At 40.6% G+C, this 27,250-nt stretch overlaps 1 protein-coding gene across 3 annotated transcripts in view; it reads right to left on the bottom strand.

Annotated features, from left to right (window-relative positions):
• Nucleotides 1–27,250, bottom strand: part of CORIN (corin, serine peptidase) — a 177,847-nt gene that overhangs the window by 68,400 nt on the left and 82,197 nt on the right. For all 3 annotated transcript variants that reach the window (XR_013545826.1, XM_073001292.2, XM_073001291.2), the window contains exons 6-9: nucleotides 24,646–24,759; nucleotides 15,725–15,832; nucleotides 11,879–11,989; nucleotides 11,188–11,304 (exon numbers count right to left, since the gene is read on the bottom strand). Coding sequence is in view for 2 of the 3 variants with exons in the window: in XM_073001292.2 (XP_072857393.2) it covers nucleotides 11,188–11,304; nucleotides 11,879–11,989; nucleotides 15,725–15,832; nucleotides 24,646–24,759 (450 nt within the window). In the remaining variant the exon portion in view is untranslated. The remainder of the gene's footprint in view (nucleotides 1–11,187; nucleotides 11,305–11,878; nucleotides 11,990–15,724; nucleotides 15,833–24,645; nucleotides 24,760–27,250) is intronic.

The raw sequence follows: 27,250 nt of genomic DNA on the forward strand, positions 1-27,250 counted from the left end.
CATTCCATAGCTTGGGAGCAGCTGCCGAAAAGGCCCTTTGTCTACAAGCTATCCCTCTTTATACTGCAGCCTGTACCCCTCAAGTTGTCCTTTCTTCTCTGTTACAGGATGAACTATAGTGCTAAACTAGAAATGCGTATTGTAATCAAATCTTCAAGTCTTTGTGAGTCCTACTAACTTCAGATGTGCACAAAGAAAGAGAACACTGTATGTCAAGAATGTACCTACTTAGAGGGGTCATTCCACTAGAGGAAGGTGCCATGACTCTAGTTCCCAGCCTCCACTTTATTCCTAGGTTGTGTGAGACCTAGAAGGTGTGTAAGTTGGCAACTATGGGCAAACTCCTAACCCTAGATTTCCAATTCCTCCCTTATTTGGGCTTAAATACTCTTTGGCTGTGTACTTTAAACCTTGCACACCAGCCTTACCAGGTAGGACACCAAAAGAACAAAAATAACAAACATAGCCCTTGTGGCTAAGGCAGTTTCTTTAGGCACTCACACCCTTGCCCCCAAGAATCACACTTCAGTAAAATATAAAAGGTTTATTTAAAAAGAGTAAAAAGAATTAAACAAAAAAATACAAAAACATACAAAGTGTACTGTTAAATGCCAAGCATCTATGTATTAAGCTCCTGCAAGTCTTTCCCATAAAACAATAACATGATTAACTAACTAATGATTTTACTACTTAATTACCATGCTATTCTAAGTAACCATTGCTAGCTCTCCTAATCAGTCAAGGAAGGCTTTAAACCTGTCACTGCCTTCTTCTCCAAATCAGCCCTGCCCTCACCTGTCCGTCACAGCTGGGCAGTGGAACATCAGCCAATGAGGGGACGGAAGGTGGTGCAGAAGGGGAAGGAGCTGGAATATATAAAGGGGTGTATGATGAGGGAGAAGGAGATTAGAGAGAGACTTTGAGAGAGTGAGTGATGAGTGTGTCTATGGGCCTGTGAACCAAATAGTCAGTGAGGGAAGAGTCTGTGTGTGTCAGTGAGTGAGAGACCTTGATTAACATTTTGTCATTAACTTACTTTATTTTGTTAAACCAATAAACAAGTTTTTATTTTGAAACAACACTTGTCTTTTTAAATATTGGATAAAACTGGTGGCAGCAACTGAAGAAGAAGAGTGAGCACTCCTGGAGGCCTGAGTTGGTAGAGGCTTCAGCGTGCTCGCTACATTAATTGGTGTCCAGTGTGTGGGATACATGCTTGTTCCAGTAAAGCCTTGGACTGGAAAGGTGCCCAGAGCAGAGAAGATCTTTAGTCAGGGAATCTGAATGGACGAGTGGTTAACCTCCTAGGACTTTTCTCAAGGGGAGAAAGTCTAGTAGGAGGGCTCTGAAACTCAGATCGGGGGGCTAAGATAGGGACTAGCTCTGTGGAAACCATTTCTGGAGAGAGTTACCCAAAGCAGAATCTGAGGCAGATTGGCTAGCTTGTCTGGAGCTCAAGGGAGAGCTCTGAGGGGACAAAGCTGAGGCCAAGGGCAGAAAAGCTGAGGGGACTCAAAGTCAGCTAAACCTAGGATAGGGTGAAGTTGTGATTTTAAGTGGTTTTGGTGCCTGAGGCAGGGAAAGAAACTCTGTCTTTGGTGACAGGCCTAGCTGGTTGACAGAGGCCTAGACACTGTAGCTAGCTTACCAGTGGATGAGTGCTGGGGAAGCAGCAACTTTATAACACAGACTCTCACTGACAGGAAAGAAAGAAAAGTGTCCTTTTAAATTGAGGCTTGAAAGTTGAATCAGAAGCCTGAGTAAAGGAACATGCCTTTAACCAGGGGAAAGAAAGCTGAGTGAGTGCCTTGTGAAATGGCTGTTGGGTCAGATAAAGAAAATGGGGATTCTGGGGAAGAAATTACCTCAGATCAAGAGGGGGAGACCTTGAGAGGGGAGGACCCAATAGAATTCAGAAAGTGGAAATTGGAGCTAGAAATGAAGGCCAAAGCTGAGGAAAGAGCCTTAGAAATGGAGAAAGAAAAGATTGCCTTAGAAAAAGAGAGAATGGCATTTGAAATCAGAAGGCTAGCGCTGGCAGCTCAGGCCAATAACAACGATGGCAGAGCCAACTCTGAGGAGAGACATTTATCAAAGGCAGACCTGAAAAGATTCCCAGTCTTTAGAAAATGGGATTGCCCTGAATCATTTATGATGATGTTTGAGAGAGTATGTGAAGATTTTGAAGTAAGGGAATCTAAAGAATGATAGTGCTGAGATCTCAAATTAGTGGAGGCCTGGCCGAGATCTATGCTGAGATGCCTTTAGAATTAATTAAAAATTATGATGAGTTCAAAAAGTTAGTTTTTGCCACGTATGGCATCAATGCAGAGCATCTGAGACAGCAGTTCAGGTTTCTGAACAAGAAACCTGAGGAGTCTTATTTGCAGTTTGGGGCCAATTTGACCAGATATCTGGATAAATGGATCCAACAGGAGGGAGTTGAAACAGTACAAGATCTTAAGAGCATCATTGGTCTTGAACAGTTTTATTCACACCTACCTAGTGAACTGAGGTATCTAGTCAGGGACAAGAAACCCAAAAATCTGCAAGAGGCGGGACAGGCCGCTGATTTTATTTCCCAGATTAGAAAACCAAGTGGTTATGAGGGAAAAGGTGTGAGGAAAGTGTGTGAGGACACAAATAAATATCCCAGAGGACAATTTAAGAACCAGCAGAAGGTTGGGGGCCATTTTGTGGGTAAGCCCTCAGATCAGAACCAGACCAGAAACCAAAATTTGGAGGGAAAAGGAGTTAAGAGCTCTGGTAGTGATCAATTGAATTTTAGGACTTGTTTTCGGTGTGGAGAAAAGGGCCATATTTCAACCCAGTGTGGTAAAAATAGAGAATTTGGGCCACAAAAAGGAAATTCACCTAAGCCTAAAGCTGTATACTGTGTGCAGCAGGAACAGGTTAATACTCAGAGGGAGGAGTTAGGCGCCATGGTAACACAAGATGAGCTCCTTACTCAAGCTGAAAATAGGGAACCTGATTTTCCTCTGGCAGAGATTAGGCATTGATATTTAATTAAAACGGACCAGGAATTATTTAAATTTTCTGGAGATAATATTTATGTCTTTAACAATAAATACATGGCTCTGAAGGACTCGTGCTCACAAGTAACCCTATGTCACCTTGATATAGTCCCTCAGAAATACATTTTGAAAGGAGAAAACATGTCTGTTAAGGGGATTGGAGAAGAAGCTGTCATTCTTCCAGTGGCTGAAATACCTATCCAATATCAGGGATGGGAAGGACATTGGAGAATTGGGATTTCTTCACAATTGCCAGCAGCAGTTTCGATTGGAACTGACCTCTCTGAGCATGTAAAGAGGGTTTTAGTTCTGACTCGTTCCCAGCAGGAGAATGCAGGGACAGCTGAGGAAGGAAATGAAAGTCATATGAAGGGAATGACTGACAGTAATGACTCAGCCAAGATAATTCAACTTAATAGTCCCCAAAGCAATACATTCACTCAGGAACAAAAAGATACCACGCTGAAATGCTGCTTTGAGAACATTTCTGAAGAACAGTTAACCCCTGAAAGGCCTGAAAGGTTTCTTATTGAGAAGGACTTATTATACAGGGAGTCTTTGGTGAACCACAGGAAAGGAGGGGAAAATCTGCACAAACAGTTAAATGTTTCCTTTGAAATATCGCCAGGAAATAATAGAGAGGGGACACTCAGATGTATTTTCTGCTCATCTAGGCATTTCCAAAACCAAACAAAGAATATCACAGAATTTCTACTGGCCTCAGATGGGAAAGCAGATAAAAGATTTCTGTCAAAGATGTGATGTTTGTCAAAGGCAGGGGAATAACAATGATAAAACTAAAGCCAAGCTATGCCCTTTACCAATTATTTCTAACCCATTCCAATGCATTGGTATGGATATTATAGGACCATTTCCTAGAGTCACCCAAAGGGGAAACAGATTTATTCTGACCATTATTGATCATGCCACACGATACCCAGAGGCCATTCCTCTGAGGAATATTGAGACTCATACTGTGGCTGATGCCTTGCTGAGTTATATGAGCCGTATGGGCTTCGCATCTGAAATAGTAACTGACTTAGAATCATCCTTTACCTCAAAGCTCATGCAGAGACTGTGGCAAATATGTGGGATCAAACATTTAACTACTACCCCTTATCATCCTCAAACTAACGGCCTTACAGAGAAATGTAATGGTACTCTTATGCGCATGATTAGGGCCTATTCTGCTGAGAATCCTTACCATTGGAATCAGAAATTACAACTTCTGTTATATGCGTATAGGTCTGTACCCCAAGAAAGTACAGGATTTAGTCCTTTTGAGTTGCTGTTTGGGAGAAAAGTGAGAGGACCCCTTGACTTACTCAGACAAAGTTGGGAGAAAATACAAGAATCTGATCCTGAGAATGTGATATCATATTTAGACAACCTGATGAACACTTTGAAAAGAAATTTAGAGCTGGCTGCTGAAAATTTACAAGGGCAGCAAAATAAGCAAAAAGTCTGGTATGATAAGAAAGCCAGAGAAAGAAATTTCAATCCTGGAGATGAGGTACTTGTGCTAAGACCTCTCAAAGGGAACAAATTACAACTAAATTAGGCAGGACCATTCAGAATAACTGCCAAAATGAACGAAATTAATTATGTTATTAAGGAAGATGGAGAACCAGGCAGGAGGGTGGGCCATGTAAATATGATCAACCCTATTATAGGAAGGAGAACAGAGTGCTGTTTGCCATGAAGGAAGCAGACAATAAGAAACATGACTTACCCTATTGGGAAGGGAGGGGGAATGCTAGATATAACCCTGAAGATGTCAGAATTAGCCCTTTACTTTCCCATGAGCAACAAAGTGAATTGAGGGCCTTGGTTATGAAGTACCAACAGGTTTTCTCTAGCAAACCAGGGTTAGCCAAGGGAGTGGTGCACAAGATTGATACCGGAGATGCACCCCCACAAGCAGTTACTCCTTATTGAGTTACAGGGCCATATGTTGATAAGGTGTGCAAGGAGCTAGATGATATGTTGAAAGAAAACATCATTGTTCCTTCATCCAACCCTTGGGCTGCTCCTATAGTTTTGGTTGATAAGCCTGATGGCAGCATTCGATTTTGTGTGGACTACAGGAAACTGAACCACGTGACCAGGCCGGATGCATATCCGATGCCCAGATTAGACAACCTAATAGAGACCACAGGGGGATGTCAATACATATCCTGCCTAGATCTAACAAAAGGGTTTTGACAAGTGAGAATTGACCCCAAAGATCAGGAGAAGACAGCCTTCTGTAGCCCTTTTGGTTTATATGAGTTCCATGTCCTGAGTTTTGGATTAAGAAACTCACTAGCAACATTCCAGAGACTTATGGACAAAACTTTACAAGGGCTTAGCGACTTCACAGTGGCTTACATTGATGATATAGGGATCTTTAGTCACTCCTGGAAAGATCACCTTTATCACTTAGAGACAGTGCTGCAAAGAGTGAAAGCAGCTGGGCTAACAGTGAAAGCATGCAAATGCCAGCTGGGTAGCCCTGAGCTGAAGTATTTAGGTCATGTAGTAGGGGGAGGTAGAATCAAACCCCTAGCAGCCAAAGTGGAAGCTATTAGTAACTGGCCTAAACCCACCACCAAGAAAAAGGTCAGATCTTTTCTAGGGTTAGTTGGCTATTATAGACGGTTTATTCCCAGATTCAGTGAAATAGCCCCTCCCTTATCTGACTTAACACGCAAGAAAAGTGCTGATAGTATCCAGTGGACCAGCAGCTGTGAGGAGGCGTTGATGACCAACCTAGTCTTAAGAGCTCCGGATTTCCAGCGTGAGTTTACCATCTTCACCGATGCATCCAACACCAGGTTAGGTGCCATGCTGTACCAGAGTGACGACAATGGAGAACTTCATCCAGTGGCGTACCTGAGCAAAAAGCTGCAGGCAGGCGAGAGACATATTTCTACCATTGAAAAAGAGTGTCTTGCTATTGTGTACGCTGTTCAGAAACTTAAGCCATATATTTGGGGAAGACATTTTGTCTTGTGTACTGACCATTCCCCATTATTATGGTTAAGAACTATCAAATCTAACAACAGCAAGCTGATGAGATGGGCCTTGATCCTGCAGGACTTTGATTTTGAGGTTCGAGTAATTAAAGGGACTCAGAATGGTGCTGCGGATGCCCTCTCAAGAAGACCAGAAGACTAGAGAAGAAATGAATGGACTCATATAATGGTGAAAGTAATAAAAGGTTAATGTACACATTAAGAAATGTTATATGTTGTGTATTCAAAAGAAATTATATGTAAGTATTTTTAAATGTTATAGTTTGTTATTAAGTATGTACCTGAATGAACATTTGAAGTGTTAATGTATATAATGGAACTGGCAAATAGAGTGTAAGGTTGAAATATAACATGCAGGTAAGAAGTGCAATTAATGTTTCTGTAAATGTTTGGTAAGTGTGAAGGTATTGTTGGAATAATGTAATTTTGTCAAGCTCCTCGTTGTTCATGAGGGTAAAGCACTATAGCTTTTTCCCCATGAAACAACTTGTTAAGAGGGGAGGTATGTAGCATTCAGCCCTGCCCTCACCTGTCCGTCACAGCTGGGCAGTGGAACATCAGCCAATGAGGGGACGGAAGGTGGTGCAGAAGGGGGAGGAGCTGGAATATATAAAGGGGTGTATGATGAGGGAGAAGGAGAGAGAGACTTTGAGAGAGTGAGTGATGAGTGTGTCTATGGGCCTATGAACCAAATAGTCAGTGAGGGAAGAGTCTGTGTGTGTCAGTGAGTGAGAGACCTTGATTAACATTTTGTCATTAACTTACTTTATTTTGTTAAACCAATAAACAAGTTTTTATTTTGAAACAACACTTGTCTTTTTAAATATTGGATAAAACTGGTGGCAGCAACTGAAGAAGAAGAGTGAGCACTCCTGGAGGCCTGAGTTGGTAGAGGCTTCAGCGTGCTCGCTACACCATGCTATTCTAAGTAACCATTGCTAGCTCTCCTAATCAGTCAAGGAAGGCTTTAAACCTGTCACTGCCTTCTTCTCCAAATTACACACACACCTAACCCCCCTTTCTATAACTTACATCAAAGTCTCTGCTTCTTGATGGTATCCAATCAGCATACAGTCTTTTGGTCACAAGTTCACCCCCCTCTTGTATCTTTCCACCATGCAATCTCTCATTCCCAGGCTGGTAAACACTTAGAATGGAATTCAATGTTTATCAGTCTTGAGGTGTGACCTTCGCTCTTCTCCTTTGAATGCCACAATAAGAGCTGGCTCTCAGGCCAAGATGGAAACATCTGTGGAACCCTGAAAAACAAGTACTGTACTACAAAAACCAAATCCTCACACCTGACTCTTGCTCGTTTGTTGTTGTTGTTTAGTCGTTTAGTCGTGTCCGACTCTTCGTGACCCCATGGACCAGAACATGCCAGGCCCTCCTGTCTTCCCTGCCTCCCAGAACTGGGTCAAATTCATGTTGGTCACTTCGATGACACTGTCCAACCATCTCATCATCTGTCGTCCCCTTCTCCTCCTGCCCTCACACTTTTCCTAACATCAGGGTCTTTTCCAGGGAGTCTTCTCATGAGATGGCCAAAGTATTGGAGCCTCAGCTTCAGGATCTGTCCTTCCAGTGAGCACTCGGCCTGATTTCCTTCAGAATGGATAGGTTTGTTCTCCTTGCAGTCCAGGGGAATCTCAAGAGTCTCCTCCAGCACCACAATTCAAAAGCATCAATTCTTCGGCAGTCAGCTTTCTTTGTCTTGCTCGTTTAGTTAAACATATATCACACAACCATAGAGCAGGTTGCCCTTAATTTTAGTTTGGGTATGTTTTCATAAAGCAGAAAAAGTTTAGGGCCCTATTTCCTTTTGTTTGCATGTACTTCAAAAATTATCCTTGCAGAACTATCATACATTTATAACTGAAACTCAGTTTGAAAAATCTCAGCTCCTCCCTGACACCCATTTTTCCCATGTGAGCTCATTTAATTCATTATATATTTTTAATTTTTTATTTCTAATTTTTAATTTAAAAAATGCAACAAAAAATACAAAAAAATACAAATAATAGTGCTTATTATAAACTAAATTCTAACGTGCACCCCATACCCATGGGACTCCATTTAACACTATTTTAATTACGGACTACCTCTCGAAAATTGTATAGAATTTTCTTTAGAGGCTTTTCCCCTTCCTTTCACTAACACAAATTCCACAAATTTACCCCAAATATCATAAAAATTGTTAGAGCTTATTTCCCCTCTTTTTATTTTAAGTTCAATAGTCAATTTATCGTTTAATGCAATGTCCCATACTTCACTATAACAATCTTCTATTTTAATATCATTTTTGTCTTTCCAAAACCTAGCTATTAATATTCTAGCACTCGTCATAAAATTGGTGATTAATTCAATAGGCTACTCTAGTATGCTTTACTATGCTAAGCAACAGAATTTTAACCATTATGTCAGAAAGAAAAAATGTCCCAGTGAAAAAATGCCTGTTCCATGGACATGTAATTGGCACTAACATTGTAACTGTTTTGATGTCAACTCAATATTTCTTTATTTGACAATACATTTTTATTGGTCAGTTTGGTCTGTTTTATCATTTTCACTGCTGTTTTGTTTTGATAATAATGGTTTGGGTTTTTATTGCTTAGTTGTCTGTTATGGTTGTATTTTTATTGATACACTGCCCTGGTATCTATGAAAGAGAAGGATCATTTAAAAATATTTTAATAGATATAGGAATAAATATTATAAATAATATTTCATATAACTTTAAATGCAAAGCTATTCAATTCATGCACTCTGCTATACCAAACAATTAGCATATCTCCGCAAAGTGATACTCCACAGCACATCTACCCCATTAATCCTTTTTTCTAGTTAATTATATATAAAGACAGAAATATGCCACAAAGCTATTTAAATTTTCTAGAAATGAGGATAATTAAACTGAGAAACGCAGCTAATGTTTTTAATTGCCCTTGTGCTATATTGTTCTTTTTTTTTTTTTAATGAAACACTTCTGCTATGTATTTTTATATGTGGACTTAAAATATTTTGGATATACATCTGGGGGACCTGCATAGTTGAAACAGAATTGCAAACTTACGCTAGACTAGAGGTCCCCAAACCCCGGTCCACAGCCCGGTGCCGGTCCGTGGCCTGAGCCAGACTGGGCTGCAGAGACAGACCTCCCACCCTCCCCCCTGTATGCACTCACCCCCGCACAGCTGATTTGCACATGCATGCACACTCCAGCATGCCCATGTGAGTGCCGCATGAGAGCGCACATGCCTGCACAAGCGCAGTGCCGCTGTTTGTGTATGCGCACAAGCACACGCTCATTTGTGCAAGAGAGACCGTGCACTTGTTCATGCATGCGCATGAGCGCGGGGGGTTCCCCGCCTTCCCCAGCCAGTTCGCGGTGTGAAAATGGTTGAGGACCCCTGCTCCTGACCCAACAATTCAGCTACTGCACCATGCTGGATCTCAGATATTTAGGGCTGGTTGCTGTTCTACAGTAGTTAGAAAAGAAACATGGTAAAAGGCGTTTTCTCCTTTACTTTTTCTTTACATGTATGCATAGCTTTTGCAACAGGGCATGGGACTAAATTCACATTAAGCCATGCAGTAGGAAAGAAACTTGAACTAATTTCTGCAAGTACTAGATTCACAGCTAAATATGTTTCCTACCATACCACTTGCAAATACTGGAAAGAGAGTGTCCCTAGCAAGGAAGTTAATATCCCTGGGGAAGAGCCTTACAGCTCAAAACACCATTAAAATAAACAACCAAAAGCAATTGTTTACTGCACCTTTCATATATGTTCTTTTTTATATTGCTTTGGCACACCTCTCTTGTCTGTAGTGACTTGACATTTATGCATCAATACGCACATATTTTATTTGTTCATTTATTGGGTAACTAACTTTGGAAGTCTATTCATGTCTATTCACAAGTTTATTGGAGCTTACTCTTAATACCTCTGCCTAGCATTTTAAATTAAAAAATAAGGGAGTATACTCCCTTTCTCAGAGTGACAGGTTTAATAAAGAACTAGGATATTGTAAAGGATTTATAATGCTTGCGACACCCTGGCTCCAATTTTTGTCATCAAAAGCAAGGCAGCAGGATATTTCTCTTCTTAAACAGCATGCTATCTGGATATCTATAGGAAGGAACAAATCAAAACAAAAACATATAAAATGGACTCTGACACAGATACACAGTAGAGTGCCAGCCTCACAGAAGGTAAGGTCATCTGTTAAAAGGTGCAGGTAACCATGTCATATTAACACAGTTTTTGAAATGGTTAGGAATTGCTTGGTTTCCATACTACCCAAACCACATTAAGACAGCATCTTTATTTTGGCCAGAACCTCCTCTTCTTCAAGTTCATCAGTACTGAACATCCGCAAGCCTTGTTATCTGCAGCATAACAGATGCAAAAGCAACTGCAAAGTCTAAAGATTTGTGTTGGACTTTGGGGGAGGAGGTTTGATAAGAAATTTGTGTAGTTGGGAAAACCCTGATCTCCCAGTGGATTCTGTCCTAAGTCATGAAGAGATGGATGTAGGCCAAGAGAACACAGTGTAGAAGACACTTTTAGATAAAATACAGTGGTGCCTCACTTAACGAGCACACTGTTTAACAAAGAATCCACATAGCGACGCATTTTTTGGCATTTTGAATGGCAAAACATCGCATTGCGATGATCGGTGTTTTGCTTACTGATCTTCGCATTGCGATGTTCTAAAAACAGCTGATCAGCGTTTCCAAAATGGCCGCCAGAAGAAAAAATGGCCGCCCGCTCCATTTTCGCGCCCTGCCCTCGCTTACCGGGCGGCAAAAATGGCAGCCAGATGGGGGAATCTTCGCATAGCGGTGAGTTTTCACCCCATAGGAAGGCATTAAACGGAGTTTAATGCGTTCCTATGGTTCCCCCCCCCGCACAGCGATGAATCCGATTAGCGATGTTAATCCTGGAACGGATTAACGTCGCTATGCAGTGCACCACTGTAATAGTATTTGGGAGATACTGTGTTACCATCCTCAAAAGAATTTCACTGTCCCCTGGAATACGCGGATGTCACTATTTATCTTCCAAAAGAAACTTTCAAATGTGTCAACTGCACATTAAATAATGAACAACACACCAAATCCCCCTTACTTTCACTGCAGTTCTCTTCATCACTTCCATCCTTACAGTCATTGTCTCCATCACAACGGAAAGCACCAGGAACACATTGGCCATTTCTGCATTCTGTCAGCCCCTGACTGTGACATGCTGTGAAAGACAAAAATATATATTATTTCCATCAGATTAAAGAATTGCATACAGGTAAAGCTCATTTAATGTGTCATCATTAGGTTAGGATAAATATATCACAGAAATTATAGGATTCTGATGGCAAACGTCCAACTTTGTAGCTATATCGGTGTAGAGGCAACGACATCACAGGTCACAACAAATTGCCGTAACTGAAGAATCCCACTTTGATTCAAAATCACCTATGACTTTTTCTCATTGTGGAGGGATTCTATAATTAATGGCTATCTGACATTGCCAGTGATATCATTCCTTCATGCTGGCATAGCTACACGCGACAGGACTTTAACCAATTTAGGGTTATATGAGCTTGTATTTATATCTAATAATTAAAGAGTAACATAACATAATATTATAATACTGGAATTAATACTGCATTTAATTAGAAACTACATTCTCGATGAGATTCTCAATGAAAAGTACCAAAATCAGGATGTAATTTTTTTCCTGTCCTTTTATTCCTAGTAAGATGCTTCTCTGATGCTTTTTAAAATACTGACACTAAGACTGGATCAGGTAACTTATAACTTACAACAATTGACCTCATCTGATTTGTCTGTACAGTCATGGTCACCATCGCACACCCAATCCATTCTTATGCATCTTCCATCTCCACATCGGTGCTGAATTACTGGATCACAATCTTTATTAGAAAAATATTGATAAAAAGGAAGAAAAGAGAATTAAACAATTCATTGTACTGCTTTATATACAACTAGGTTGGAAACTATTGTCTCTCAGAGGTCAGTTACATAAGTGAGCCACTCCACCAATGACTTTTCATGACCAAGCAGAGACTGAATCTCAAGTCTCCCGAGTTAGGACTGCCACCCTATTCACTACATCACGCTGGCTCTCAGATCCCTGAAATCTTTAAAAGCAGTGCCAGCTCCACTCCAGAATATCTCCACAAAGCTGATATTTATGGAAAAGAAGAAAAGGACAGGGAGTTAAATGGTCTTTTCTCTCATGCTTCAACTAATGCCTGGACTGGAGGGGAATTGCCTCAGGAAAATGTATGGTGACATAAAGGGGATTTTTTATACTTTGATACCATTGCTATGACTTGATGGGGTGGCTGACTGCTCGCACTGAATGAGAAAGTTGTTGGGAGAATCATTTAGCGATTTCTTAGGTATTGTTTGCTCTTAAAAAACAGAAATAGAAAGGTCTGGTGGACAATTGGCTGTGTTAGCTGCAGAGTTGATTAATCCTGGCTCCTGCATTTTCATGATGATCTGAAAATGGGCATAAATTGCCCAATATGATTAGCTTTTGTTTTTTCTGTTCCCAAAGTTGGTATCTTTTCTTTTGATATTGATGTGTGAAAGGAAGAATTTAATTAGGTGAAGTTTTCTAGATTATAGTACTTGTTGAGTATCAAAAACAGCTTTCTATGTTAAATTGGTGTCTGCTTTGCAATTGTTTGTAGCACAAAGTCTCTTGTGTCAGTATAAGAAGTGGCATATGTGGCAGCCCTAATGGACATTTCTCCATTTAATTTGTTCCTATGCTGCAGGCTGTCATTGGCAAAATATCCGCAAAAGTACAGTAAAGACTTCACTGTCCAAAATATTTTGAGAAATATGACATTTTTCAAGAAGACAATATAAATATAATTATATTCTATGATTGTCAGGCCACGGAATGAAGGTATATTACAATGGTTCAATACTTTAAAAACATTGTATCAGAGAGAATAATAATTTGAGAAACATTACTGGAAATGGTTGTTGTGGGTTTTTCAGGGTCTTTGGCCGTGTTCTGAAGGTTGTTCTTCCTAACATTTCATCAGTCTCTGTGGCCAGCATCTTCACTCTGTGCTCTGGTGCAGTTTGTTTGGGAGTTGAGCATTTATGGCTGTATCAGCTTTTGTCCTGTTAAGGAGATGGTGATTATGGTGATCAGTGTATTTTAGTTGTGGGTGTATTGTTGTGATAAGGAGGAGAGATTATCTATCACTGTGATTGATGGGTGTCGTTAGCTGGTCTATTGTGTGTAATGATCACCGTTCCTTGTGGCTGGGTAGAGTTCGTTGAACTTTTGCTTGCTGTATTTTTCAGTGCTGGGAGCCAAGTTTTGCTGAGTTTCAAGCTTTCTTCTTTACTGTTGAAGTTTTGCTGAAGTTTGTGGATTTCAATGGCTTCCCTGTGCAGTCTAATGTAGTGATTGCTGGTGTTGTCCAGTATTTCAGTATTTTGAAATAGAATTTCATGTCCAGCTTGTTTTAGGGCATGTTCAGCTACTGCCGATTGTTTTAGTCTGCAGTGTCTCCCATGTTCTATGATTCTTCCTCAGGAAGAAACTGTGCTCTTTACCCCGGCTCCACAGTATTTAAAAGCAGACCCATCTCAAATTGCTGCACTAATGTGAATGTGTCCCTCACCTATTGGAATACACACCAGTCAGTTCAGTTGGAGGGCTTTGAGGAAGCAGATTTTATTTTTTATTTTTGGCTATTGGAAATCCAACTAGCTATGTATTAAAAGACTTGTTCCAGTTGTTTTTTGGATATTTTACGATCACCATTTGATGGAACAGAGAGAAGAAAGCTACTGAATTCCAGAAGATCCATCCGGTAGTAGTCAGCAGCAATTTGTCATACTCACTGCACTGATGTGTCTTCTCATTATGATCACCAGCAACATGGGCTTTTTAAAAAAAGTATGATGACATGCAGTTCTGCCACAATCATGTCTTCAAAACACTAACATGATTTCAGCTTCTCATGTTGTGCTATTTGACCCTCACTCTTCTTGCTTCCTCCTCAACCCATTGGCCCATCACTTCTGTTGGCCTGGCCAGCAGATGAGCCTAGCAACAGGAGTCAAGAACAAACAGAAATATTTGAGCACTACAATTTGGCTTCCACCTTCTTCAGTTGCTCTGGAAAAAAGCATGCTCTTTCCCAGATGGCAATTACAGAACCTAGAGAACAGGTTATTCCAAGAGAGTAAATTATGTTATGTTTGTCTTCTAGATTCACACCATGAGCTATTAAGGTATCCAGTTTGTAAAACCAGAATGCTTCTCTTTTCTAATGGATTGGATTTGGTGGTATCTCTATTCCAACCAAAGACAAATCAGACAGGCTATGATGTTCAAAAGTGTCTGGATGGTGGTTGTTCCAACTCCTTTAGTCAAGATGACAGACTCGTGGTTTATGAGACTAGCATGTAGATTTGTTATCATTTTGTCCACTTATTGCAGAAGGCATTCTGATCATCTGCGCTTAATGATAAAAATTACACTACAGGATCTATAGATGTTTCGTCTGATATAGCAGGACAAGCCAACCATAGTGCTAGCCAGGATTGCTGACTGAAGTCTTGAGGATACCTCTTTCCAGTAATTTCTGTAGGTTTTATGGCTAGCAGAAAACTGTCACAGGAGGCTTGCTGATGGCTTTTGCACGATGGTCTGAGTTTGCTAACAATGAATAGCTTTCTGCAATTGCATTGCCATAATTTGTGGATGCTGGATGGAAATCTCCCATAAAAGGACTGCATTGCTCAATATTAGATTTACATTTTGATGGACAATATATTCCCTTGAATAGAAAGTAGTTCTTTTCAGTTTTTTTAACCAAACAAGAAAATTGTCCCTGACATTTATAAAAACTCTTATGTTGCTCACATATAACTTAACTAGAAATCCTGCCTCCCCAAAAATATAAAGAGATTGGCTCTTAGAATCAGATGCATTTGTAACACCAAAGGGGGGGGGGAGGGGAGAATACTACAACTCAAGAAACGTTTAACCCACAAAGGATATCCTCCAATTATTGTTGATTCCAACATAAAAAGAGTCACTTCAAGGGAACTTTTCTTCAATCAGAATTATAATGCTAACAATGAAAAATGCATTTCTTTTGTGGTATATTTCCATCCATCATCTCCAAATTATGATGCTGGAGAAATAAAAACAGCACAGCATTCCATATCTAGTCACGCCAGCCAAATGGCCATGGAAAGTGTCTACACACAAACGGCAGCTCTTCAGCTTACAAATGGGGATGAGCTCCAGCCCCTAGAATCAGACATGACTGGACTTATTTGTCAAAGGGAACCTATTTTAGCAAAATTAAATCCAGTACTACTTTAGCAAAATTAAATCTACATATTTTAAAATGGTCTTAAATGTGTTTAACCTTTGACAAATGTAGGCCTCTGGCCATCCCAAACTGACTTCTGCTGACAAAGAAACGGGGACTGTGGTTTCAGAATTAACTTGGCTGTGTATTATATATTTTGTCTGGCTCTTGGAGTCAGTAATCCTTTGTTCTGGATTTCTCTCACCACTTTTCTATAAAAATTTGGAAATCAATTTTCTTCATTAAAGCTTTTCTAACAATAAAACAGCAACAATTTTTATTTACCACAATTCTGTTCATCACTTAGGTCTCCACAGTCATCATACCCATCACAAACAAACGTATAATTGAGACATTTTCCTGTGCCACAGCGGAAAATTCCTTCACTACAGTCTGCAAAACAAACATATTAAAAAGTTGGTTTCATTAATTACACAGCATATGATATACTGGTAACAGGAGTTAATCTGAGCCAGGTCAGAAGGAATTACCAATAAAAGGACTGAATATTGAAAAAGCAAAAATATTAAAGCAAATGGATTTTTATATACATCTATTCTCTCACCATTTTTAATGGATAATAACTATGTGCCTTCAGCAGATGCATTAGAGATTGAAATCAGCAGGAAAAAGAAAGGTTACTTACCTGTAACTCTGGTTCTTCGAATGGTCATCTGAATTCACACCAATGGGTTAAGTCTGCACATGTGCAAAGACCTTGGAATATTCTGGAGCTGAAAAGATTGCTAGGACCGCCCCCCCTCCCCCGCAGCCCATGTGGTCCTAGTTGGTTACCTCAGTTCCCCAATTCCGCTGCTGCTCAGAGAGAGAGAGAGAGGTTACAGACAGAAGGGAGGATGGACGGGAAGTGTGAATTCACAGATGACCACTTGAAGAACCAGAGTTATAGGTAAGTAACCTCTCTTTCTTCTTTGTGGTCTCTGTGAATGCACAATAATGACAAGCCTACCTTCAAAGGTGGAGGGACGTCACGGCAACACTGAAGATAGAACCGCATGTCCAAAACCTGCACCTGCCTTGGCATGCATGTCCAGACGATAGTGGGATGCAAAAGTAGATGAATCAACCAGGTGGCGGCCCTGCAGATATCTTCGACTGGGACACCTCTTAGAAAGGTCGTGGATGTTGCCAGCACTCTGGTGGAATGTGCCTTGACACGGCCCGGAATAGGCTTCTTAGGCAATTGGTAGGCAAGACGAATAGTCTGCATGATCCACCTTGAAATGTTTTGGGGAGAAACCTGTTGTCCTCTGTGAGGTGAATGAGGTGAAACAAACAAACCCTTAGACTTCCTAAAGGAAGCAGTCCTTTTAACATAGAAGGCCAAAGCATGTCGCACATCCAAAAGGTGAAGTGACTCTCAACACCAGTGGAAGGCTTAGGAAAAAACGTAGGCAGAATGATTGGCTGCCAAATATAAAAATCAGTAGAACCCTTGGGAAGGAAAGAGACATCAATATATAGGGTAACCTTGTGCCCTGCTTGTACCTCAGCCGAGGAATCTATCCAGGAAGGTGAACTGGTGAGCAGTAGAGAGGGAGGATGTTTTGATATTGGTAGAATTGATTCCTTGTCAGTGTCCAGATCAATTCTGTGCTGTGCATTGGGTTACTTCTGTACCAAAGGATGAACTTCTGGTGGAGATTTTTTGGACTTCTTGGTTTTTGCAGAGGTTGGCTTAGATCTTAGCTTAGACGAGGGTGTAGAATGAGCAGTCAAACTGGAGGACTTAGACTTGGTAACTTTTGCTTTTGGGGACTGAGCCGGAGATGCTATAGGAGAAGTGGTTGGCAGCTGAGGAGTCTGGGAATGTCCATTTTGGATGAAGGACTGAGGGACTGATTCCAAAGGAAAGCCCTTAGTCTTTGTTGTCTTAACTTTATAGCTTGTTTTGTGAAATTTTTACAATGTGGACAAGCAGAAGGTTGATGGGCTTCACCAAGACAAAATAAGCAAGCTTTGTGACCATCTGAAGTAGGGATCTTATTATTGTAGGAAACACACTTTTTAAAGGGGCCCACAGGAGCCATAAAAGGTGGGAAAACGAAGCAATGAAGGAAAGAAACCGGTGTGTGTGTGTGTGAATGATTGAAGTAATAACAATCTCCTCTTATTTCTTTCTTTTTTCTTTTGATAATCAATGAATAATCAAGAGGAATATGAAATGTAGAAGAGAAAGGGAACCAAGGGTTGTGATTTCTCTTTCAGATAAACCGATTAATCTGTGAGAGAGAGCTCCAGAGAAGAGACCTTTTTTTGCAGCAGGGAAAAAAGGAACTGAGGTAACCGCTAGAACAGACGGACCATGTGGGCTGTGGGTGTGCAGCCCTAGCGATATTTTCAGCTCCAGAATATTCCAAGGCCTCTGTGCATGTGCAGACTTAACTCATTAGTATACATTCACAGAAACCATGAAGAAGAAGCCACACTTCACACAGGTTTACAATAAGAGCAGAGTACAGTACTTGTTAGATCTTGTCTATTTTGCAGCTATTAAAGGCACAGATTCTTAGTATTTAAGAACAGTTAACTAATTCCATATCTCTATTCAGGTTGAGTTTGGTGAATTTGCTAAATTCTTCTCATTCTAGAATTTTGCAGTGGAGCTAATGGAAAGGAAATAATAAGTTATGTCAGTGGCATAACTTATTATTTTCTTTCTGTTAGTTCCATTGCAAAAGTCTAGAATGAGAAGAATTTAGCAAATTCACCAAACTCAACTTGAATAGAGAGATGGAATTAGTTAACTATTTTTTAATAGTAAGAATTTGTGCCTTTAATAATTATTGTTGCCTTCCGCTGAGTTAGTCTAGCACAGCAAGTAAGAGAATGAGTTCAAAATCTCCTGCCTCAAACCCCACCTTACATTGAACAAGTTGAGCTGCCTTCCTATTTCTCAGCCTCATCCCTACTCAACAACAAATAGCGAAATGTGAAAATTCACACTGATCGGCACTACAGGGTTGCAATTATTCATGACACTATGTATGCAACATGTTTACAGCAATTAGGAAGTGCATTAAACCAGAGATGTAATCTTATGCACGTTTAGTAGAACATACTACTGTACTGAGGAAATATACATTATCACAAGGATGAGGATTTCTATGGCATGTCATACTTTTTCTAAAACCTTTATCTGAATTTATATGTAAGTTAAAACATGTTTATGAGTAAAAATGTGTTTAGTAGCCGAGGGGAGGGGGAGGAATTTGTTGAAGAGAAAAGGTGAGGTGCAGAAGAATTAAGGCCTTAGGCCAGTTCCAAAATACCCCTTCCTGTAAAGACTTTCAGCCATGCCCTAAGCTTTATGACTAAACTGGATTTAAACCCACGTCTTCTCAGTGAAGTCCAACATATCCAGTAGACCACACGAAAGCGAACTCTCACTGCTGTTACAGAGGAAAGAATGTAATAGTCCACAGTGTCCTGAATTTTCCAGAGTACTCTTTATATGGCTCTGAAAGAACACAGCGAATGACAGGACAATAAATACCAAACACATACATTATAAATTAAATAAAAATATGTATGTTCTGTAGATGGTTTCATACTGAGTAATGCAGCACCCAGCTGAGTTTGAAATCGGTTGTATTATTTTTGTGGAAACTGTACCAGCATGAGGCCTCCAGACCATTCTATCTGTTCATGCATCCATATGTTCCAACAAAAAGATTGCTAATGCTTGCCATTGGTTTTCTTTTCTTTCTCTTCTAAAGTTTGTAATTCCCTCAGAATATCTCCTCTGACACATTTTGACTGGCAGCCACAATTTATTTATTTCATTTGTATCAGTGTGCTGCACAATTTAAAATTGTAGACGCATTTTAAATATAAGTAAACTTTAAAACAAATTAAAGTGTTAAAATCATTAATAGGGCGAGGATTTCCATGACATGTCATTTTTTTCCTAAAACCTTTATTTCAATTTATAAGTTTAAACATGTTTATGAACAATCTGGTGATTATTAAATGGTTTTTATTTTGCCTTGAAAGTATTATTTTGATCTTTTAAAAGTGTTACATCATGTTTCTGCTTCATTTGGTAATAAATGTTATATTTTGGTCATAATTTCATTGTCAGCAACCCTCTGACGATTTCAACATGTGTAAAAGTACATGTAAAGCGAGTGTAAAATTACAGTGTTTTCTTCAAGAGTTTGAGGAGTGGATTCTCAGTATTGATGGTGATATTTTGTTTTGTAAATTGTATGAGGTTAAGGTGTCAGCTCAAAAGTGTTTTAACGTTCAACAACATTGTGATACTGTGAAATATAAGAGTTGTTTAGCAAAATTTACCTTCACTAAGAACCTGCAACATTTCCTTTTCAAAAGAGCTTCCTCTTCAACTTGCAGGTTCATCAAATACCCAGTCAGAATTTTGTAAGGATCTCTGCACCATGATGGGTGCTTCAAATATTCCCTTAAAGAAATTAGGTAGTGGTAGCCTCAGATATTTCTTAAAGTACACCAGTCACCTGATTCCAAATGAATCAACTCTAAGGAAAAATTGCATCTCTGCCTACTGTGAAGATGTGTCAGGAAAGATAAGATCTGCTGCTGACAACAATGAGATATGGATTTCAATAGATGATACAAATGATGTAAGCAGAAGAGGTGTAGCTAATGAAATCTAATCTAGATTACTCAATATTTTGCAAAATAATTAATGAAGCAGAATTTGATGACTTTAAATTAGATTTTTCTCCAGATGAGTTGGCTTTTTTCAAATTTGTTCCTATAACCTCTTGTGGTGTTGAACAGTTTCTCCAGATATAAGAACATACTGACGGACAATAGAATTTTTGAGTTTGATAACCTCACGATGCACGTGATTGTCCAATGCCATTCTGCTATTGATAAAAACTAATCCAGGTATGATCATTTTACTCAAATATTTGATTTCTTCAGCACTAGTACTTCTGCACTGGAAGTGAAGAATAAACTTCTTAATTTTTATGTGTGTGTATAAACATATTTTTAATCTGCTTATTAAAAATGCTGTGAGACTGCCCCAGCTGTGGCTGGCTGGCATAGTGGGCAGACCACCTCACTGGGCACTGCGGGCACACTATCTCCATAGGCTACACCTAGATAATGGGGCAAGGCTGAGGAGAAGCCACCGATGTCCTCACAGAGTGGGTTGCAGATAAAAGGCAGACTGGAAGAATCAGAGGAGGAGGATCACTGCCATGATGCGGAAGACTCAGCTGTGCTCGAGAAAGGAGAGGTCTGTGCTGAGCCACCTCGAAGGGAGCTGGCAGCAATACTTGAAGAGGTTGCCAGGGTAAGATGGAAGGGGGCAAGGCTACAGGAGCCAAGGCGCCTGGAAAGCTACAGAGACATCAGGTGCTACTGGAGGCAAACAGGTGAGCGGTTGGTCCCATGCCTTGAGCCCTGGTTCTCCAGCTACCACACTCAGCCTGATGCCTCCCTCCACTCCCTGTGCCCAGTCATCTCATGAATCAGTTTCTGCTTGGCCTATGGTCATGCCACCCAGGAGGGAGGGGCGGATGAATATTCCTTATATCAGGGACCAAGGACTAGAGAGTGTGGCCATGGAAGGCCAGTGTGTCTCCTGCCTGCAGAATCCCTGGCAGTTTTCCTTAAGAGACATTCTGAACCAGCTGTACTTACAAACTTTAGGAGTGAAATAATTCCCTGGTGCCCATAAAACTGGGTTGACCCATTGGACTATGGTCTGTGGCTCATTCCAGGAGCTGGACCTAGTTGTGGACTTGTCTTCCAACTGCCTAGAGGTGCCTGAGTCCCCAAGGACTTCTGTCCCCAGCTTGGCAGAGGCTGGGTCTGTGTTTTGCCCTGCCTGGAGGGGCCTGATCCTGCTAAGGACTTTTCAGTTAGCAGTCCAGGAGGTCCTGGGTCTGCAAAAGTCTACATACCTGCCAGCTGTTGGGGCCTGGGCCTGCCTATGCCTATTTCTGTTCAGGGTCAAGCCAGAACTGATTCTGTAAAATACTTTTAATGGAAATTGTTTTCTCCCTTCCCCTGTGTTAATAAAGCTCCTTATTCTGCAAAGGCTCACCCTTGCATCATGGAAGGGGTGGCTGGGGTGGCTCACAGGTGCTAATTTCAGAAAAATTATAAAGTCATATTTTTAGTTTAATTGGGCATGTTTAAATGATTTAAAGATCATAAATGCTTGCATATTTCTGACATTTTTTGGTGTCATAGAAATCCTCACCTTAATGATTAAACCACTCTTGACCAGAGATGGATTATTTCAATAGTGTTATCTTAGGCATTTGCTAGATCTTCTTTTCTACACATGGTGGGTCATAAATTGCATGCACGTAAGTGCTACATTGATTTAATTGCTCAACAGTCACAAAAAAATTGTCCTGTGTCTGAGGAGCTCCATTTTATTTATTTTTTTATTCTTTGATCTTCCTACTTCACTAATGGTCCAGCTAGAATCCTGTCCTGGCAAGAGACATTCTTCAACATTCATCCATTTTACAAGGTGTGTTGTTTTTGTTCTCTACATGTTTAGCCTAGCCCCTTCTGGTTCAATCTTTAGAGCTTAAGATATGTGCAGAAAACTCTTCCACAAGGAAGATGATGATTTTAGTGGGAACTAAATTTAGAGAAGAAAGGGTTAGCCCCTGCACAAGGCCAGTTCACATATGAATTGGCCTTGTGCAGCATCTATGAAGAAACAAGCACAATGATGTATTTAGTAGCAGATCTAGCTTAGTCTATAGTCATTGCAAATACGTGGTTAATATGTCCCTAGCCCTATGCATTGCTCCAATACAAGCTCATGGGAAGAAGAGGAAGCCAAGCTGCTTGCTGAAGAACTAGACCAGGTTTCTGACACCAGACTGGAGACTAGAACCCTTCAAAGGAATTTCATTACCTTGAGCCTGAAAAATGCCCTGCAAGTTCCAGTATCACTATTCCTACCCTACATGTGGGAGCATGCTAGGAAGGATGTACCATGGAGAGAAGAAGTGCCTTCTCCAGGTCTGGTTTTGGCCATTTCTGACTCTCTGTTCTTTGAACAAGGGCTAGATTAGAATGAATGGGGCACTGGATCCACCTCCCCAGTGCTGGCCAGGGACTGTTGCTGTAACCAAAAAAGTTCTGGGCTTTTTAGTTTACAAAATAATTTTGTGTGATATTTCTTTGAGCCTGGTTTAGAAGCACAGGGGCCCACTCATTAATAGTCTAGCAACCAAGAATAACTGATATATTGCTCTAGTCCCTCCCTGCCAAAATATTTTGAAAAGCTGTTTTGGACTTAGTGAAATATTGAAGCTAAAGTGTGAGTGAGTGCAAGACATACAACACAGGAACATACACACCCTTTAATCATTCAGGTCAATGAACGTTGTCATGCCCCCTCCTCAGAATGCAGACTAGAAAGCTGTCCTCCAATTTCCAAACTCTTACTCTACAAACAATTTTCCTACATGTTTTCCAAAAGACATCCCCTCATATTTTGAAATAAAAACAAGTGACGGCTGAGAGTTAGCAAAGATTATCACTTGAAACCAAGCTCAAAATCATCCACACTATATAAAAGGCAGGCAATGAAATAAAATGGTGGTGGTATGGAATCAGTATAGTATTGGAGATGAGCCTTACAGCTGCTACAGACCACCAAAAAGTAAAGTATGCATTTTCACTAGAACAAAAGTGTATAAATTGAGGCTATCCTAGTTTGCACATATAATGATAATATAGAAGTGATAATATTTCTGGGAAAGGGGGGACAGTAGAAAAAGAGGAAGACCTAGTATGAGATGGGTTGACTCAATAAGGCAAGTGTTTTAATATTCTTATGTGTTTCCATTTTAACAACCAGACACAGAATTCCCTTGCAAGCTTTATCCTGACAAGTCTGTTCAGTCAAGTAGGAGTTAAAAAGCTGGCTAATTGGGTCCTGATTGACAAGATCAAAACAAAAGGGACAATATTTTGAATGACTTACAACATTGTATGCTAATTCCCTGAGGATACATGGCAAAATTTCCCTTTTTCTGGAAGCTCAGTTTCAATGCTATAATTTTTGGGGGGGCTGCTTCCATTTATAGAATTGCCTTCGAGCATGTTGACTTGCTCTGCCAGAACAAGATCATTGTGTATGAGAGTGCAGCAATTTTTTTTTCTTGCTCTTGGATTCCACCCTTTTCCTGGGAAGTTCACCTCCTGGGGAGGGCTGGCAGACAGATCCAATTCAAATGTTGCCATGCCTTGTGCCTGCCATTACTGCTTTGCCCACAGTCCAGCTTCATGCTGCTGTATCACTGATCAGCAGAATCTCAATTGTGTTGGATCACTCCAGTGGCAGCAAGGTTTCCCTCAAGAGAATCAGAAGCCAGATACAGATTTGTTCCCGCTGAGCACATTATACAGCAGAGTTTGAAAAGTTAACGGTTTTGGACTACAGCTCTCAGACTCTCCTGGCCATCCTGGTGGAAAGTTCTGGGAGTTATAGCACTAAAAAGTAATTTCACCCAGTGTGAATCTCAACAGCAGTGGGAGTTCTCTACTCATCTGATATGTGAAGGATAGAAAAAATGTTCTCCACTGCTTCCTGCGTGTAACTGTATTTCAATCAGGCGGAGAAAGATTACCCATATTCATGTATTAGGAATGAATACTGTAATACAGAAAAAAAATGATGCAGCTAAATATACTATATAGTAAAGAAACCACATGACAGTTGCCACAACATTTCTTAAATGAACAAATATTTTTACCTTCGGGGCAAATCAAAAATAATTCTGTAAGGAAGTCATTTTCCGTGTGCTGCAGTATAGCACCAATAAAATTATCAAAAATGTATGAAGTGAGGACTTGTTGAAAAATTTGTTCCTTGACAAAGATAGCCTTTGTAAGAGGATTGCTCACACATTTAAGAACAACTAAGACTATTTCTGTGTGTCTGCAGAAATTTTAGCTGTTGAACTGCCAATGAAATCAAGCTTTTAAAAGTATACCATTTAAAAGTTCTATGAGCACATTATGTGGTCAGGTTGGGCAAAGGTAAATAGGATCACAGATTTCTTTAAAAGGACATCATAAGTGGCCATACGTAAATCCTACGCAAAACTGTTATCATCATACAACACATTGCCTTTCGTTTGTAAACCTGTATGAATAGTTACAGTGTCAATTCTTTCCAGATACAGATTATATGATGCATTTATAAGACATACTGCAATGTGTCTCATCACTCCAGTCATCACAGTCATTGTAGCCATTGCATTGAAGTATCCTCGGGATGCAAATCCCACTTCTGCACAAGAAGGTGTCGTCCCCATCACAAAGCACTGGAAAAGAAAAAAAATAAGAAAAGGAAAAAAGAGCTCTCTTTTTTTGGTCAATCACAATTTTGTTTAGACTGATTTAAACTGTTTTTAATTAGTCTTAATCATGAATAGTCTAGCGAGCCAAAATAGAGGACAGTTCTCTCAACACTGGGAAGAGACAAATAAAATAAATCTGAATTAGTGTGTACACAGAAGCACCTGTGGGCCAAGAAGGTTCGCCTTGAAAGATGGTTGGGAGACTGTGAAGTGCCATGCCCCTTGGACCAGTGACTAGGTCAACCTACATGTTCCCCATGAGGAGTGGTGTAGCGTTCACCCCTTGTTATGCAAAATAAGTCATGTATTATTCATATTGTATGCTAAAGTTGTTGAGAGAGGGAGCTGAGAAAGAGGTTAAGAGCCTGAGAGGAGCCTGAGAGGAGAAGTTAGTCAGTCAGGAGTGAGAGAGAGAGAATGAGTCAGAGTCAGAGTCAGAGTCAGAAGAGATAGAGATTGAGTTAGAGACTGGTTAAGATAAATAGATAGGTAAAGGTTCCCCTTGACATTTAGTCCAGTCACCTGCAAGCCATTGCCTGAGAGAGACCTGTGTCAACCAACCTTTGAGGCAGTGTTCCAAGCCCAGAAGTTCAGAGGACCATACCTTGCAACATGGCGTTACAGTCCTCCAATGTCCAGCGGTGAGTCTCCTTTTCTGTGCAACATCTCTCTCTCTCTCTCTCTCTCTCTCTCTCTCTCTCTCTCTCTCTCTCTCTTATTATTATTATTATTATTTTGGCCCACCTGCATGAGGTGCTAGACCTGGTAGAAGAGAATGGCTTTTTACCCATCCACCCAAGGCAAGCCCTAACCAGTATTAGGGCTGAGTCCTGGAGAATAACCATGGACTAAGTTGGGGGCCTGAATTGGACTGAAGTTGGCAACTGGGAGTGTCAGTTGGATACACTGTTGGCAGGCTTGTTGGCTGTACCGTTTTAAAGTTGGAGTTAAAATAAAGACTTTTCTTTTTTAGCAGAATCCTATAGCTGATCATGGAGCGGTTAGCTGGGGCCACTCACAATCACCAATACTGTTGTTTTTTTCTTTTTTAAATTAGCTATTGAAATTTAAAAAGGGGGGGAAGGGGGTCTACAAAATGAAATCATGAACTAGGCAGATACATTAATGTAAGCTGAGTGTTACTCATTTCACACGCTAGCAAGGTTATGCTCAAAATCCTGCAAGGTAGGCTTCAGCAGTATGTGGACCGAGAACTCCCAGAAGTACAAGCTGGATTCCGAAGAGGCAGAGGCACTCGAGACCAAATTGCTAACATGCGCTGGATTATGGAGAAAGCCAGAGAGTTCCAGAAAAATATCTACTTCTGCTTCATTGACTATGCAAAAGCCTTTGACTGTGTGGACCACAACAAACTATGGCAAGTTCTTAAAGAAATGGGAGTGCCTGACCACCTCATCTATCTACTGAGAAACCTATATGTGGGACAGGAAGCAACAGTTAGAACTGGATATAGAACAACTGATCGGTTCAAAATTGGGAAAGGAGTACGACAAGGCTGTATATTGTCCCCCAGCTTATTCAACTTATATGCAGAATACATCATGCGGAAGGCTGGACTGGAGGAATCCCAAGCCGGAATTAAGATTGCCGGAAGAAATATCAACAACCTCCGATATGCAGATGACACCACTCTGATGGCAGAAAGTGAGGAGGAATTAAATAACCTTGTAATGAGGGTGAAAGAGGAGAGTGCAAAAAACGGTCTGAAACTCAACATCAAAAAAACTAAGATCATGGCCACTACTGGTCCCATCACCTCCTGGGTAATAGAAGGGGAAGATATGGAGGCAGTGACAGATTTTATTTTCCTGGGCTCCATGATCACTGCAGATGGAGACAGCAGCCACGAAATTAAAAGACACCTGCTTTTTGGGAGGAAAGCGATGACAAATCTTGACAGCATCTTAAAAAGCAGAGACATCACCTTGCCAACAAAAGTCCGAATAGTCAAAGCTATGGTTTTTCCTGTCATGATGTATGGAAGTGAGAGCTGGACCATAAAGAAAGCAGACCGCCGAAGAATTGATGCCTTTGAATTGTGGTGCTGGAGGAGACTCTTGAGAATCCCCTGGACTGCAAGGAGAACAAACCTATCAATTCTAAAGGAAATCAACCCTGAGTGCTCACTGGAAGGACAGATCCTGAAGCTGAGGCTCCAGTACTTTGGCCATCTAATGAGAAGAAAAGACTCCCTGGAAAAGACCCTGATGTTGGGAAAGTGTGATGGCAAGAGGAGAAGGGGACGACCGAGGATGAGATGGCTGGACAGTGTCTGCGAAGCAACCAACATGAATTTGACACAACTCCGGGAGGCAGTAGAAGATAGGAGGGCCTGGCGTGCTCTGGTCCATGGGGTCACGAAGAGTCGGACACGACTAAACGACTAAACGAAACAAATGTTATGTGTGAAAAATATTTTTATCCTTTAATAAAA

The sequence above is a fragment of the Pogona vitticeps genome, chromosome 5, assembly GCF_051106095.1.
Source record: "Pogona vitticeps strain Pit_001003342236 chromosome 5, PviZW2.1, whole genome shotgun sequence".
NCBI lineage: Eukaryota > Metazoa > Chordata > Lepidosauria > Squamata > Agamidae > Pogona > Pogona vitticeps.